General features: G+C 31.2%; 1 protein-coding gene across 1 annotated transcript; it reads right to left on the minus strand.

Moving 5' to 3' along the window:
* Positions 1 to 342: 342 nt before the first annotated feature.
* On the minus strand, positions 343 to 10,663 carry LOC141630865 (uncharacterized). The gene is made up of 2 exons (XM_074443611.1): positions 9,716 to 10,663; positions 343 to 696 (listed from the first exon to the last, which is right to left on the minus strand). Exons 1-2 carry the CDS (start codon positions 10,661 to 10,663, stop codon positions 343 to 345), a joined length of 1,302 nt encoding a protein of 433 aa, XP_074299712.1.
* Between the last annotated feature and the right edge of the window lie 6,717 nt (positions 10,664 to 17,380).

Raw genomic sequence — 17,380 nt, forward strand, 5'->3', positions numbered from 1 at the left:
TGATTTTGTTGAGGGTAGTTGGTTGGCTTCAAAGTTGATGTACATGCACAATTCCACCACCATTGTTCTGTGACGAGGCTGTGTGTGTACAACAACCTTGACATTATTGTCAAATAGTGCTGCTTTTCACTGAAATTTTAATGTTTAATGTTCATATCCATGCTGCCAAAGACTGAATATTACAAAAGTTGTGCAAAGTTCTAATTAATTAACCATCAGAGACTACAAAATGAAACAACATCCTGATCTACTACATTTTTTGGTCTTGTTTGTCTTTGGTCTCTCTGCTGTGTACCTTGACATTCCTTGGATATGCATTCTCAAAATATTGGCATCATTAGATCACTCAGTAATGTGACCAACAGGGGTATTGTTCCCTGTTGGGTCATTACTACCATCACCGTTGGCAGTTATGTGACCAACAGGGACATTGTCCTCTGTTGGGTCATAACTGGTTCCACTTGTGCTTGCAATATCACCTGAACTCTCTGTTAAACTCAGTAATTCATTAACCAATGAACTTATACTTCCTGCATCACCAACATTCTGTACATATTGTATGCAATCTTTGACCATTTCAATGTTAGCACTAAGATACTCAGGCAGTAAACCAGCATTAGCTAGTTTGGATTTGTGCATATGTGGAATAGGATAATCAATGCCACCCTTTTTTTTCATTATTTCAAGCATATATGCCTGCAATGTTATCCATACGTACTTGAGTTTTAGAGGATCTTGTTCTTCATATGCAGTGATAGTGTTTGATATGATTTCTGTTGGGAAATGTGTCCTCAACAATAGTGCGATCACATGATTTAAATATCATATATATATATAAATCTCATATAAAGAATACATGAGGGATGATTATTTATAAAGTCGACTGACCGTCATTAATCGGTAATGATTGGCTGACTAGAGTTTGATATTACGTCGTGTGACGGTGGTGGTCGATTGATCCCTTAAGGTCACACCTAAAGGACAATTCCCTTAATGGATAAATTGATTAATTGTATGACGATACGAGGTAATCAATTCCTTAAAAGTGAACAATTTACTTGTGAGAGAGAAATTAATATCTTATTGTAATGGGATTAAATAAGATTCTTTTTAGTAATAAAAGGCTTTATTACTAAAATAGCTTATTGTTTGAGAAACAATAGAGATAAGAATGAATGGTTAATTATAATTACAAGATGTTGTGAATTATAATTTTGTGACCCATTTTATTTATGTGATCAAGTATCACTAGTCAATTTATTGTATGTAATTTAATTAATTCGTGAAATGATATTTATGGGATAAATATGCATTAAATTAATTAATAACATGTAAAATACTACATGTGACATATTGTGTGACAAATGACAAATTGACAAAATAAAATGGTAGTCCATTTTAAGAATCAAATGGACCGTATGGAGCTAATGATAATAGTATGTGATTGATTTATTTTATGATAAATAAATCATGGTTTTTGTTTTTAACAAACACACCCATACTAATTTGTTTATTCCTTTGCATTGAGTAGCACAAAAGGATGATGGGCATGCTCTTTGATCTTGGCAAAGGCACGGCTCCCTCTACATCACAAACCGTGAGCATGCTCTTAGGAGTATTGGGCTATGAACTCTTGTCCCCTAAAGGACACGGTTTACCTCTTCAAACCGTGTAATACTACAAGGCTTGGCTATTGTTGTTTTTACACAATGATATTCATTCATTTTTCATACGTGACTTGCTCCTAATTTTCTCTCTACCATTCTCCAACAAGTTTTGGAGATTCACATGATAATGTTCATCAATTCTAATATTAAACATCATTACTAAGTGTAGTAGTAATAATTATATTAGGATGTTTTAAGGGTACTTGTATATTAATCTAGTTAATTAGTATACTAGTTTAAGGGTATGTCTTGGGTGCAATCTAAGGAGGATTTCTATACTTGGGATCTTGGAGGATCATCCATCATTATAAGCTCAAGAACAAGAGAGAAAGGTGATCTCTCTTGTGCCCATTTGAACCGAAATTAAATGGTGAGAATACAATTTCTTCTCTAATTTCTTTATTGTTTGCATGCATAAGATTTGTTATTAATTTTATGACTAAATTAATTTGGAACATATATGAATATGTTAAAATTGAAATAAAGATTTCCAACAAGTGGTATCAGAGCACAAGGTTGGTTGCATGCAAATCGGTTATTGTTTTTCCGAGTTAAAAGGTTAACATATAAAACTAAAAATTTGTGATTTATAAGAATAAGCCACGAAATAATTATGCATGTTATATATTCTGGTCCTAAAATATTTTTAGGTCATTCTTATGATTCACGGAAATTAATGCTCATTTTTAAGGATTTTTGGTCATTTTATTACATTTTTATGACTAAAATGGGAATTAAAATGCTAAAAATAGTTAATTTTCGTTTCTGACCTTGGAAAAATTATATGACCTCACATGCATATTTTACAAGTTGTATGTAAAAGGACGAGTTAATGTGATTAATTTTGCATGATTTATGATTTTTATGAGATAAAAATGGATTAAAAGAGGTAAAATGGTTAAAAATAGTTAAATTTCGAATTAAGCTATGATCTTTTAATATGATGTCACATGATATATTTACAGAGAGTATGTAAATTTCCAGATTTAAATATCTTCTTTAGCATGATTTATGGATTTTTGAGTAAAAATGGCATAAATAGTGACTATTTTAGCAAAAATTAGCTAAAACGTATATAAAGGCTTGAGAAAATTATTTTAAGTTGCATTAATATCCCTAATATCAGAACTAAAGTTGTAAAAATTATTGGAGTAATTTTCGAGTACTTTATGTATTTTATGAGATAAAACTGATAAAATGCAACTATATTTTCTCAAAATTAATTCGAAATTTTTAACCATGTTTTTTTTGTCATTATGAGGGTCATGGAATTATTCCAGAATGTTCAAAATTTTAAAATTCAAATTTTGAAACTTTTATGAGTTAATTTGGATTTATATCATATATATTGAGTTTTTAAGGTCAAAAATGAGCATAAAATTAAATCAAGTTGAATTATTGTCAAAAATTTAGTGAAGACTGATTTTTGAGTCCTAAAATGTGTTAGGATAATTAACTTGAGCTTAGATGTGATTTAAGTGTTAATTAGTGATTTTAAAAGGTTATTATCACGCATTTCCATGAAACCTGGTTATATGTACGACATAAGTTAAATAGGGCGATTTGGCACATAATGTTGCATGATAGGTACATATTATAATGCTGCATATTTCAATTGTTGAATGTCTTTTATTTATATAATTTTGAATTATGTAATTTTTCTTAGTATGGCCTTAGTTTTAAATTAATATTACCCGTAATGAAAGGGAATATTGATTCGGTTGTAATTTTATGTGATCTCGTATCACTTTTATTTTATTTCATTAGTTTTTTCCATTTTACAAATGTATAATAGGAATAGCTTTGTATTTTTATTATTATTTGTAATTATGGAGCATCTTCAAAGACGGTGCCATTCGGAAGGGTGATCCGACAAAGACGGTGTCTTGGGAGGCGTGCCAATTGAAGATTCAAGGGACCAATGGAGTTGGTTTCCGAATATGTAATAGATTATTTGATTTTCTATTTTAGGAAGGCCATACTAGGAATTTTATTTATTGCATTGCATTTCTTTCAATATGTTACATGCATTGCCAAATCGCCATAACTAAACATGCATTATCATTTCTAATCGTGTATATCGACCGTGTCAATTATAATTATCGTAGTTCACCGCTTTAGTTCACTTAAAACGTGATAGATAATAAATTGACATGACCTCTCGCTAAAATAATTAATTGAGACATAGCCTTACCAAATAGTAGAAACCATGAAAACCTATTTCATGAGGGAGTGCACTCGGCCTATCCCGGGGTACAAACCTTGTTACGTAGGGGAAGTGGGTGATAAATGTCAATCCACCGAATTCATGTTGATGAGGGTTCCATCGGCTATCCCGTGCCCAAGTTGATGTGGATTTGGATCATGGACACGTTTATTCGAAATTTGGATTGACCTCAACGGAAGTATTGTTGACCGTAGTCTCATGTGTTCCGGGCTAAAGATAAGATTTAAGAGTAATTTTATCGACCGAGAGTTCTAAAAGTAGAATCGATTAAAGAGTTAATCCACCGAGTTATATTGATAAGGGTTCCATCGGCTATCCCGTGCCCAAGTTAATATGAATTTGGATCTCGGAATCATTTATCTAGTTGGGTAGAGGTCACTAGAAAAATGCTTTAAACTTGTTATCTACAAGTATGATTTAAAACGATAAATGTTAAGTTTTCCACCATTAAGTTATTATATTGTTCTATTTCTTTACACAATTCATATACGATATCATTTCGATTTTTCCAAAATCTCCATCAAAACATCGTAACTAAAGACAAATATGAATTTGCTTCTAAAACCTCGAATTAACCATTGCTAAGGATCTCTTGCAAAGAGTATAGATTAAAGTTATTCATTACCAAACAGGTTTTTGATTCTTGACTAACACATCTACTTAGAATGGATTGTTTTCATGTACTTAAAAGAATTAAGTACTTTGAAATGATTGTTTTGGTAATTGGTTTTGTCAGAATTCGTAATTGACCAAAATAACGCAACCACCTCAATGAGAGTTTTTAAGACTAAGACGAACAAATGAAGTATGATCTTCATGAATTCAATTTTGCTTCTCAAAGCAAAGACTCATTGAAATGAGTGGGAGCATTCTCTTAAACCGTTAAGATGAGGACGAGGTTCAACAAGTAAAGATTATAATGGAATTGATACAAGGTAATGTTAAAAGTAAAGTTGTTGAGAATGACGATACTAAACCTATCAATCCCGACCGATAAAGTTTCCATTGTCTCAAATGTTGGACACGAGAAAGGAAACTACCCCAAATTATTGAAGAATCAACAAGTAAGTTGTGGGACATCTAATGGGATCTTCTTCTTTAAATGTTTATTTGATTAAACATAAATTTTGCTAGTACCACTTCGTCAATATTAGAAATCAGTGGTGGTTTTCATCATTATGTTTGATACATAGGATGATTAGAATATGACGACTAGCAACAATGAAGTCGAGAGAGAGAGTCATTGTGTACTAAATCTAGTTTTTGGGTTTGGAGTTGTACTTAATTGTGACTATTAAGTACAAAAACTCTAAATAAGAATACAAACTTGTTAAGATACAAAGAAGGTTTCACTTTTGTGACCCCATACACCACGATTTGATGTATGTCTAGCCCATTATCAAGGTGATAATATTCTAAACCAAACTGGAATGATAAATCATAAAGATGATGCAAGACTCAAATTGGTAACCCAAGATCAAACCTTAAATTCTGGAATGATGAACGCAAAGAGTTATCGAGTACTCTTGAAACCATTAGATCTTATGGTTTATGCGTATCTTGTATTCAAAGCAAGATGTCTCGTGCCTTTTGGTTGAAAAGGAGATCGAGATTGTAATTCATTGATCCAAAATAGGTTGATCATTTTCTTTTACCAACGATTTAGGTTGACACTAATGTGTTCACTTAATAAGGTATATGGAGAAATATTTGAAGAAGTTCAAAGTGTTCAAAGAATCATGATTTAGTCATGATGGGATTATCAAAGTGAAGACTTTGATATCAACCAAAGGAAATGTGATATGGTATCACAAGTTAATCTCTCTTAGCACGCATTATGGAATAATGTGTAGTTGAATAAGAATTCAAACACTATTCAATATGATTTGGACTTCAATCAAGTTACTTTGAGTAAATTGATCCTTTTGGGGATTTTATCATTTTTGTCGAAAAAATTTTCCACTAAATAGAATCATATGAGATATGAAATGGTATGGGTACCATGTTTGTAAGTTTTCACAAGAAACAAATGCTCATTTTTCCTTTCAATTATCACGAGTACGACGGGTTTGTGGCTCGTGAAGCTGTCTTTCTAAAATACAAGTTTATTTTTGAAGACAGAGTGGGAGAAATTATTCAAGAGCCACAAAGAATGTCATGTTGCAAGAAACAGGTCTTTCTTGGCTACATGAGACGTGTTGTGTAAGACGTTGTTTCTTTAAAACCTAGGAGGTTAAATTCGTCACTTGTTAAGTATGATGAATTCAAGCTACTTTTAAGAAAGTAAAGAGCTTATAACTTACAAAAGAAATTGTTTGATTCAAGTTAATTACTTCTAGAAAGTAATGAACATATGACTTACATAAGAGTGTTTAAGTCACAACTCAATACAAGGCTTAGAGCCATGAAAATCCGAAACAAAAGGACTTGATTAGTGACAAAGGGTTTTGCACTAAAGAGAGATTTCAAAGCAGATTGGTTGCAAAGGGTTTTGCACCAATTGAAATTCTTAAGTCTATTTGGATCTTCTTAGGGATTATGTTTCATTATTATGAAATACATAGCGAGTGAATCTAAAACTCACTTCTTTAATAGAAGGAATGTATTCAATACATGTCTTGAGTTCAGGAGATTCTTGCAATCCTAAGATAATGTGAAACTTAAGAGAGGGTCTTAAGTAGGACATCAATGAGTTAGAATCAATGTTTTTGATCATGTTATAAAACTTTTCTCGATAAGACGAGAAGTTGTGTTTATACATGTAGTTTAGTGGGAGTTACGGAAATTTTAATTAGTCCGATATGTGGATGACATATTGATCATTGAGAATGATTTAAGACTTTTGGAGTAATATAATACATCTTGAATATCTGGTTTTATGAAGATAAATCCACTCATGATATTAGCGTCAATAAGAAGTCTTATGTTGATAAGATTCATGACTAGTTCAATTAAATCGAACATATTTGATTGATTCCATTTGCTTCATTTGCGGATCAATTAAATGAGCAATGATGTATAACACTTCATATACTTTGAGTATGATGAATTGTTTTCAAAATCGAATTTAAGAAATCTTTATCAAGTAAGCCATGAAGATTACCCTTAAGTGCTTAGGACGCATTAAGGAAGTAAAGCAAAGTGTTTATGATGCAATTTTGTGTAAGGGTGTTACACAAGTGACAATTGACAATTGAGATTGCGCATGGTTTCCGACAAAACCATAATCAAAACACAATAGAGTGGTTAAGAGACCATTATGGCTATGATAATTAAGAAGTAGATTTGCTAGAATCGTTCTAGGCAATAAAGAACAATGAGAAATTTTTATAACGGAAATTGAGTACACTTGCAATCATGAGATGTGCAAGAAGGATGAATACCGCACACTGTGAAAACAGTGGGAGCTATTCTAAGGCTAGAGGGCCTATGTCTTGATTGGATCTCGACATGTACTCAGAAAGTTTTGTAATGCAAATGTGTACATTGCAAAGGAAAACGAGTATGTAGTAAGGTTGAGTAAGGTACAAGAAGTTGATAAAACCTACTAACCAAAGCCTTATCAAAGGCTAAACATGATGAGTCATGTCATTTCAATTGAATTGAAATGAACAACTACGTACAAGATCAAATTAGATTATAGAATATGAAATAGTAATCAGGCATTGACTATTCATATGTGATAATCGCATTTGTCGTTCGAGTTTTTCTTTAAAACTCTTTTATTATACTTTGTTACATCCAAACGGGTTGTAGAGACAATTGAACCCCGTTAAAGTGAACACGGATTAACATAGTATTCGCCCATAGTCACTTGTATGAGGTGACGTCTCGAAGTGACTAGAGTGTGATGCGATTGATGGCAAGTTCAAGTGTCATAGAGTCATATGGGATGACTAGTCGATCACATAGGCGGATTGTATGGGACACTCGTCGGGCAAAGTGACCGCTTATAGAGTTCTGGTAATTCATAAAGCCTGGTCGTGGCAAGAGCTACTATAGTATTCTTATGAGTCAATTCTTTTGACTAGAGACTATTCGCCCAAGTTGGCACAACTTCTGATTAGCTTTGATTTATACTCTACGATTTCGTAAATGAGGTCAAACTGGGTATATTTTGGGTTATGATGGACTGTGGCTGAACGAAGGGAATAGGGCGATAGGAATTGTCCACCCCCTTGTCAGGGTTAAAACAAATCTCAAGGCCACTCGAGGAGTAGTTAACTGGAAATGCGTGGCCACGCTCGGAAGGTATCTATGGTAGATAAATCCGGTCAATCAGTTATTCTCCAGATCGAGGAAACCACTCTCGATATGATCACTTGCAAGTACGACCCGAAAGACACCTTGCATTGAGTGGGAGATAGTAATAGGACAAGAGAATTGGTGACGCACACTTGTCGAGGACAAGTGGGAGATTGTTGGGAAATGTGTCCTCAACAATAGTGCGATCACATGATTTAAATATCATATATATATATAAATCTCATATAAAGAATACATGAGGGATGATTATTTATAAAGTCGACTGACCGTCATTAATCGGTAATGATTGGCTGACTAGAGTTTGATATTACTGTCGTGTGACGGTGGTGGTCAGTTGATCCCTTAAGGTCACACCTAAAGGACAATTCCCTTAATGGATAAATTGATTAATTGTATGACGATACGAGGTAATCAATTCCTTAAAAGTGAACAATTTACTTGTGAGAGAGAAATTAATATCTTATTGTAATGGGATTAAATAAGATTCTTTTTAGTAATAAAAGGCTTTATTACTAAAATAGCTTATTGTTTGAGAAACAATAGAGATAAGAATGAATGGTTAATTATAATTACAAGATGTTGTGAATTATAATTTTGTGACCCATTTTATTTATGTGATCAAGTATCACTAGTCAATTTATTGTATGTAATTTAATTAATTCGTGAAATGATATTTATGGGATAAATATGCATTAAATTAATTAATAACATGTAAAATACTACATGTGACATATTGTGTGACAAATGACAAATTGACAAAATAAAATGGTAGTCCATTTTAAGAATCAAATGGACCGTATGGAGCTAATGATAATAGTATGTGATTGATTTATTTTATGATAAATAAATCATGGTTTTTGTTTTTAACAAACACACCCATACTAATTTGTTTATTCCTTTGCATTGAGTAGCACAAAAGGATGATGGGCATGCTCTTTGATCTTGGCAAAGGCACGGCTCCCTCTACATCACAAACCGTGAGCATGCTCTTAGGAGTATTGGGCTATGAACTCTTGTCCCCTAAAGGACACGGTTTACCTCTTCAAACCGTGTAATACTACAAGGCTTGGCTATTGTTGTTTTTACACAATGATATTCATTCATTTTTCATACGTGACTTGCTCCTAATTTTCTCTCTACCATTCTCCAACAAGTTTTGGAGATTCACATGATAATGTTCATCAATTCTAATATTAAACATCATTACTAAGTGTAGTAGTAATAATTATATTAGGATGTTTTAAGGGTACTTGTATATTAATCTAGTAGTTAATTAGTATACTAGTTTAAGGGTATGTCTTGGGTGCAATCTAAGGAGGATTTCTATACTTGGGATCTTGGAGGATCATCCATCATTATAAGCTCAAGAACAAGAGAGAAAGGTGATCTCTCTTGTGCCCATTTGAACCGAAATTAAATGGTGAGAATACAATTTCTTCTCTAATTTCTTTATTGTTTGCATGCATAAGATTTGTTATTAATTTTATGACTAAATTAATTTGGAACATATATGAATATGTTAAAATTGAAATAAAGATTTCCAACAAGATCCAACCTGAGTGCTTTTTTTTTGTTGGAGAGATTGGATTGACCTAAAAAAACCCAAATCCAAGACATTTAAGTCTGGTGAATTGGATGTTTGATAAGCCAATTCAATTTGCCATCCATCTGCTGTTGCATGTTTTTTGAATTCTGGATCATCATTGCTAAAATGTGGACGTGCATTGTCTTGTTGAATTATTATGCGTTTACTCAAATTTGACGGCCATTTAGACTTAATTGCTGGTAAAACCTGATTTATAATCATCTCTCTAGTTACATGCTTGTTTATAGACTCTATGCATTTTGTTTCTAATGTTCCTGCTACTCTATTTTTTGAGTTTCTTTGTGCTGGAACTTGGCAAACAAATGGCCAAATTCCAATCTTGCCATCAAAAACAACTTCCCCATTAGACCCATACTGTGGTCTTGCTACTGCACACATGAACATAACTTTTTCTATGAAACTCTTTGACTGAACACATCTATGTGGTTCAGTTTCTCCTTTGGCCAAATAAAACCTTGTGGTAGGTTTTGTTTTAGAAAACCATTTTTCATCTAAATGAATGATATTGCTTTGATCTTTGAAAATCACTTGTTTAGTTATTTCATGACATTGTAAATGTTGTAGACTGAAAATTAATCTAGCAAGTTTATTTTTGTCGGTCAAACCTGGTTTGAGTGCATTTGTATGACCTCTGATTTGTTTTGACATCACCCATCTTGAAACCGTGGACTGACTTACCCCTAAATTTTCAGCAACTCCATGTTGTGTGGACCTTTTGAGCAGCTCAATAGACTTGAGCTTCTCCTCATCTAACTGAGCAGACCCCTTCCTCTTGCAACCCATCTTTTTGCTTCTAACATCTACTGGAATTGATGCCAACCTTTGTGATTTTGATAGATTCCACAGTGTAGTTATTGTTTTTCTACAAACTGAGAATTGACTTGCTACTTTTTCCATGATACCATAATTTGGCTTTCCATTTTTTCTTGTTTTGTAAAAGAATCTCAAGGATTTTTGATTTTTCTAGGTTTGTTAAATTCTTCATTGATCAGAATCGATTCTTTTTGTTTGAAAGTGTTTATGAGAAAGGTAGTTTTTGTACATTAGCTACTAAATGAACCCTCATAAAGATCCCATCTATTTATAGCACAAGAACTTTGCACAATTTAAAAATTTGGCTTTTGGCACCTAATTTACAAATCTGAAAATTTTGGCTCCAAATTTGAAATTTGGTGCCAATTTCAGATGGGATTAGAAGGATGTGTAACATTTCATTGATTTTTTGGGTTAAGTTTGCTTATGGACAGTTTAATGGGCCAATCAAGTTTTATGATGAAGGAAAGCATTGGTTAATCTGAAGTCCATCATCTTTTTCTTCTTCGATTTGTGGAAATAATCAAGTCCGTCTTTCGGTTTAGTTATAAGGAGGACTGTGTAATTTTGTTGTTGTTTATTGTGTAATTTTATTATGGTAGTAGAATTTGTAATAATTGTAAAACAATGTAATTTTATTTTTACGCAAAACCGTCATGTATCGAAACTGGAACTATTATTGTAAGGAAATTTTATTTTCACAGTGTGTTTGTTAACTAAGTGGGAAATGAAATCCCCTCTAAAAAGGGAGGGAGTAATTAGCTTCTTAAGCTATTCCATTAACTCTCTAATTCATAACAACCTCACTCCACTCTACTACCCCTACTACTTTACTTTACATTACTTTTCATTATAATAACCCTCCCCTTAATTCTTGTGCAATTCTCAATAGGGAAGGTTAAAATGAATAGGAGGGAGTATCATTTTATTAGTTAATTGTATCATCCTTCGTTTCTTTAAAAAAATGATTGATGACGAGATCACAAAGTTTCACTATGCTTCAATAAACATATACATACTACGTCTCTTTCAAGGCTCTGATCCATATTTATGCCTTAATAGATCTTAATATGCAAAAGTGGGAATTAAGCCCTTTAACTCTGTTCAATTGTGAAATCAGACCCCCATAAGTTTTATTTGGAGCAATCAAGCCCCTTAAGTTTCACCAAAAGTGAAATTCAACCCCATTTTCAAATTTTCACAAGAATTTTAATTAAAAATATTTTATATTAGTATTAAACAATTTATTAAATAACTAAAAATTACTAACTGCAACTTTACGAATTTCTACATAATTTATTAATCGTTGAAGAACACTTTTACATATATTTAGTAAATTGTTTATTATATAATATTCATACATATATAATAAATTGTCTATATACTATAAAATTCTAAATAAAACAATTCTCAATATTTAATATAAATATAAAAGTTCTAAAATTATAAAGCAAAATATTTTATATTTGATAAAATGTATTAAAAGTTATTTTTATATAGGAAATTGGTGAAAATTATGAAATCGGGTTGAATTTCACTTTCGGTGGATGAACAAGGATTCAAGTAGAGAATCCCTCCCAAGGTTTTATACCCAAGATAACAACTTAATAAAATTAATATTATTATTACTAGAACAATATTAATTTTTATATAAAAATTTACCCAAAATATTATTTGGTCTCTCAATAATTCGGTTAAGAGAGAGGGAGGAGGAGGAAGATTTTTATCTCTCTAAAATTCTTATATTTTAGGTTAAGGAATGAATAATACACTAAAATGTTTAGGTAGTGTATATTAGGTAAAAATGAAAGAATGAATAATACACTAAAATGGTTTTCTCCTCTCAAAAACCGGGTGGAATGGGGAAGGAAAGAAGGCCAATGCATGCACAAGGTGGTCTTCACAAGATTAAGTAGGGTTGCATGGCTAGATTAGGAAGAAATGATTATGTTTACCACTAACATAATCAACATAATATATTCCTAATCATCCCCATTATTTCGGTTTTTATGGATAAAATGGACTCCATTTTATCTTTGTCAATTTGTCAATTTATCATATGTCACATGTCACATAAAATTGTTATGTATTTTTAACATATTAAAAATCAACGCATTAATAAAAATACGTCATATACAAAAATCGACTTAGTACTTCATAATTACTTGTACCAAAATATTTTACCAATTATAAATCACAACATCTTGTATTTATAATTAATTTATTCATTCAAATGCACTTGTTTCCTTAAACAATAATTTCATCTAAGTAATTAAAACAATTTGATTACTTAGACCGTATCTTATTTAATCAAATTTCAATGAGACATGTAAATATTACTTCCAAAATCGTCCGTCAATTTTAAGTAATTTAATTAACCCGTATCGTCATACGATCAATTAAATGATCAATTAAGAGTGTTACCGTTTAGGTATGACCTAAGGGGATCAACTGATCACCACCGTCGAACGATAGTAATGTCAAACTCTAGTCAGCCAATCATTACCGATATGTGTGGACCAGTTGACAGTAAAATATTACTTCCCAATTGTATTCTTTAAAATGAGACTTAAACATGTGATCCTCATGATCAACAATTGTGATCGCATTATTGTCGGAGGACACATATTCCAACATTAGATTCATTAGTTGTCTAATGTTAATCATCTTAATTAAATAATCACACAAATAGTATTTGAATTTTATCTTATTTCAATATTTATCTTATTTGAATATTTTATAACTTAAATAATTCACAAAACCTGAACCAATAATATCGCTCCAAAAGTTATATTTTTTTTAATTTGTTTTCACTATATACATAATTTAGTTTTTCTATTGTTATTTGATTAGGTAGGCTGTTTTAGGAGGAATTACTGACTTGGAGTGTTGTAGTCGTAGTAATATACATGTTCTATTATAGAGGTCATTTTGAGGCGGATAAATTTCAAAATGCGAAGTTTTAGAATGGGTCAGTTTAAACAAATCAAATAAACTATCATCCGAATAACTTAATAAGGAAAGTAATGTGGGTGAGATGGATTGGAAAGAAACGAAACAACAAAAATAATAAGCAAATTAATGTATAAGAACAAAGAAATTAAAAGGTACAAAAATTGCCACAATAACATAATGGATGGCTACAACAATATACGTCATTGTACTTATATTGCTCATACTATTACATAATTATATCTAATGAGTTTTCTAATCAACATTAAACACTAGTTGATAGCTAATAAACACTAATTATTAAACGATTGACGATGTGAGGGAAGAAGGTAGAAAAGAGAAAGTAAGTAACAATTCACTTATAATCAAGAATATAGGTGGTAGAGAAAAAAAAATATTCTCCTTCACGAAATCTTACTCAAGAAAAAAAATATTCTCCTTCATGCAATCTAATCTTCAACATGCAGTAGCAAAATATCACATATCATGTATTAAACAATGCAAAGACAAAATAAAATGGCATACTATTAGAAAACAGGAAAAAAGAGGAAGATGAAAGAATAGCACTCTAGCGCAATAAGCATAGTTTAGTAAACATGGGGCAATAATAACGCATTATATATAGAGTAGTTGTGTTTGCTTATAGTTTTTGTCTAAACCATCCGGTAATCCGAACCACATTGGGCTGACTAATCCGGATTTCGGGGCGTGTCCAAGGATTACGGTATTTAAACCCCTCCCAATCGCAGTTGTGGGGGATCGATCCGCAGACCTCCGTACCAAGCGCAGTCTCATACTACCACTGCACCAACCAACGATTGGTATGTGTTTGCTTATAGTTAATAATCTTATAAAATAACCGGTATCAGAATATTAACCAAAGACCATCATATGTTAGATTCATTAGTTGTAAAATGTTAATCTTAATTAAATAATCACACAAATAGTATTTGAATTGTATCTTATTTCAATATTTATCTTATTTGAATATTTTATAACTTAAATAATTCACAAAACCTGAACCAATAATATCTCTTCAAAAGTTCCTCTTTTAAATATATACTAGATTTAATGCACGTGCGATGCACGGACCTTTTGTAATCTCTTCCATAACAATTTTGCTTTATATAAAGCAATTGCAATTTAATACTCTGTATGTCTTAAGGTGTTTCGTTTGTATAAAAACTCACTCGTATTATACTAAGTACTAACAAAAGTTATGGATCAAAATCAATAGGATTATTTAATGAGGTTGTTTCTCAAAATAATACGTAGTATAATTATCAATTATTAATTCAAGCTATATATGCAATCTTCATGCAAAACCATCCTGTATATATTCTCATAAAATTTGATGATTATATTAAGATCCGCGAAAATGGTAATTAAGCCCCTTAACTCTGTTCAATTAGGAAATTAGGCCCCATAAGTTTTATTTGGAGCAGTCAAACCCCTTAAATTTCACCGAAAGTGAAATTCAACCCGATGGTGAACTCACTTGTGTCCGTATAAACCGAAATATCAATGTGAGATGATGATTTCTTCTTTAATTATATTATTGTTTGCATGCATAAGATCATCTTTTAATTTTATGACTAAATTAAAATTATAACATTATAAATAAGTTGAGTAAAGAGATATATATTTTTAAACAAGCGGTATCAAGAGCCTTGGTTGTTTGTGTTGGAGCTTGTGTCCTTCACAAATTAGTGTGATAACATTTGTAAATCTCTTACAGGTTCACAAGGGTATACTTCGTATATTTAATCAGTTGATTAACGTTTACCTAATAACGGTTGGCTTGCTAGAAAGTTTGACGTTATTATCATACAGATGGCGGTGATCAACTGGTCCCTAAAGGTCACACCTATAGGATGTGTTTGAGAAATGTGGTTATAGAAATATAATCACATTGATGCCCAATATGACTAAAAAGTTAGTCAATGTGTTGATGAGATAATTATTTAATGAAAATTAAATAATATTAGTTGAGACGAATTAACTGTCAATTCGTAAATTAAATATAATAAGTTATATTTAATTAAATGTATATAATCTTAGCTTGGACGAATTAATCTGTTAATTCGTAATTAAATATAATCAGTTATATTTAATATCACCAAGATGAATGTGTCATAGTGGTAATAGTGAGGGTACACAAACCAAGAGGTCTTGGGTTTGATCCTCACTAGATGACAATTCAACACATATTATATATTTTTTGGAAAGACCAAAAATAAGGAGGAGATACTCCTTATTTCGGTCAGTTTGGCCGAAAATTAGGAAGGATTTTTCTTTCCTAATTGATTCCAAGTTTCGGTCTGTATAAAAAGAAAGGGAGAGAATTATTTCTACCCTAATGCTTTTTCTTGACCTTGCCTCATCTCTCTCATCAGAAAAAACACAAAAACAACTAAATTTTACAGAAAATTTTAGATCGATTTCTAGCATAATCAATGGACATATCTCATATCGTCTTGGGTGCAACTAATAGGCGAATATCAATTTTGATATTGTTCTTAGGCCAATTTTGCTAGGACCGAAGGTTAATTCTAAATCCTTTATACTTTGTTTATGTATTTTGTTTATGACCATTGATCATCATTGTTAAATTCGTTATAATTTCTCTAGTTTAAGGGAAGTATACAGATGATTTCCCACAAGTGGTATCAGAGCACTAGGCCACGTTTTTTAATCTTGATGATTTTCATAAATTTGTATGTGAACAATGAGGTTTTTCGAAATAAAATAGGGTTTCGAATTTTTTTGGTTCGGCAAATTCTTTTTTTGTGCCGAATTTGTTTTTTTTTCCTGCCGTTTTTTTTCCTTTTAGTTTGATGATATTTTTCCATTATATTTTTCATATTATAGTTTATAATCAGTTAAAATTATCATATGAAGAATTGGTAGCTTTTGATTTAATGCAGATTAAGTTAAAATTAAATGGAATCGTCATGTTTATGATGAAAAGATTGTTTTTGCTATATAGTTTTTCGCATATAAATTAATCATGTTTATTATTTCATATGCTAATCATGTTCTAATAGCAAATGTAAACAATTTTGTCATCAAATCTTGTTTTAGGGCTAATTGCCGCAAAAGAAAGAAAAAAAAAAGAGGGAGGACGTTTTTTTTAGGGTTTGCCATAGAAAAAAAAAATTTGTTGTGTTTTTTTTGGTAAGCCGAGAAGAAAAAAAAATGAAAGGAAAGTTTTGTTTTCTTGTTTTTTTTGCCATATTGCCGAAAGAATAAAATATGGAAAGTTTTTTTTATTTTTCCTAATTGCCGAATAAAAAAAAAGGGGGGCTGTTTTTTTCCAGCCGTGTGGAGCTGAAATTATAAAAAAAAAAAATTGTTTATTTTTCAGCCGAGACCAAATTATAATTGGTTTTTGTTTTTATTTTTTTTTTATTTTGTCCAATTAGTTATTGTGAATCGGTTCACAATTTAAAGATACCGAGTTATTTTAAAGCAGTTTAAAATTTTGACGGAAGAATACATATTACAAGTTTAATATGGATTAAGAATGAAATTAATGTGATTAATTGCGGAATTGTCACTTAATTTAATTTAAATAGGTGGTTTGGATAAATTAATCAACATAACTAAGGAATTGTGTTATGTATGTTTAATTTATTTTAGTTGATGCTTTTAATTTTGTTGAATGAATCGAATGAATGAATTTTATTTACGTATTTATTTTTGCAATCGGTTGTAATTTGTAATACTTAGTGTGGCCTTAGTCAAATTATGTTTTCGTAATGAAGGAAACATGATTTTTATGTAATTATGAGATCTCGAATCTCCTTTATTTTAGTTTTGGGTTTTGAAATTAGAATGTAATAAATA

Source organism: Silene latifolia, chromosome Y (genome assembly GCF_048544455.1).
Source record: "Silene latifolia isolate original U9 population chromosome Y, ASM4854445v1, whole genome shotgun sequence".
NCBI classification, from domain to species: domain Eukaryota; kingdom Viridiplantae; phylum Streptophyta; class Magnoliopsida; order Caryophyllales; family Caryophyllaceae; genus Silene; species Silene latifolia.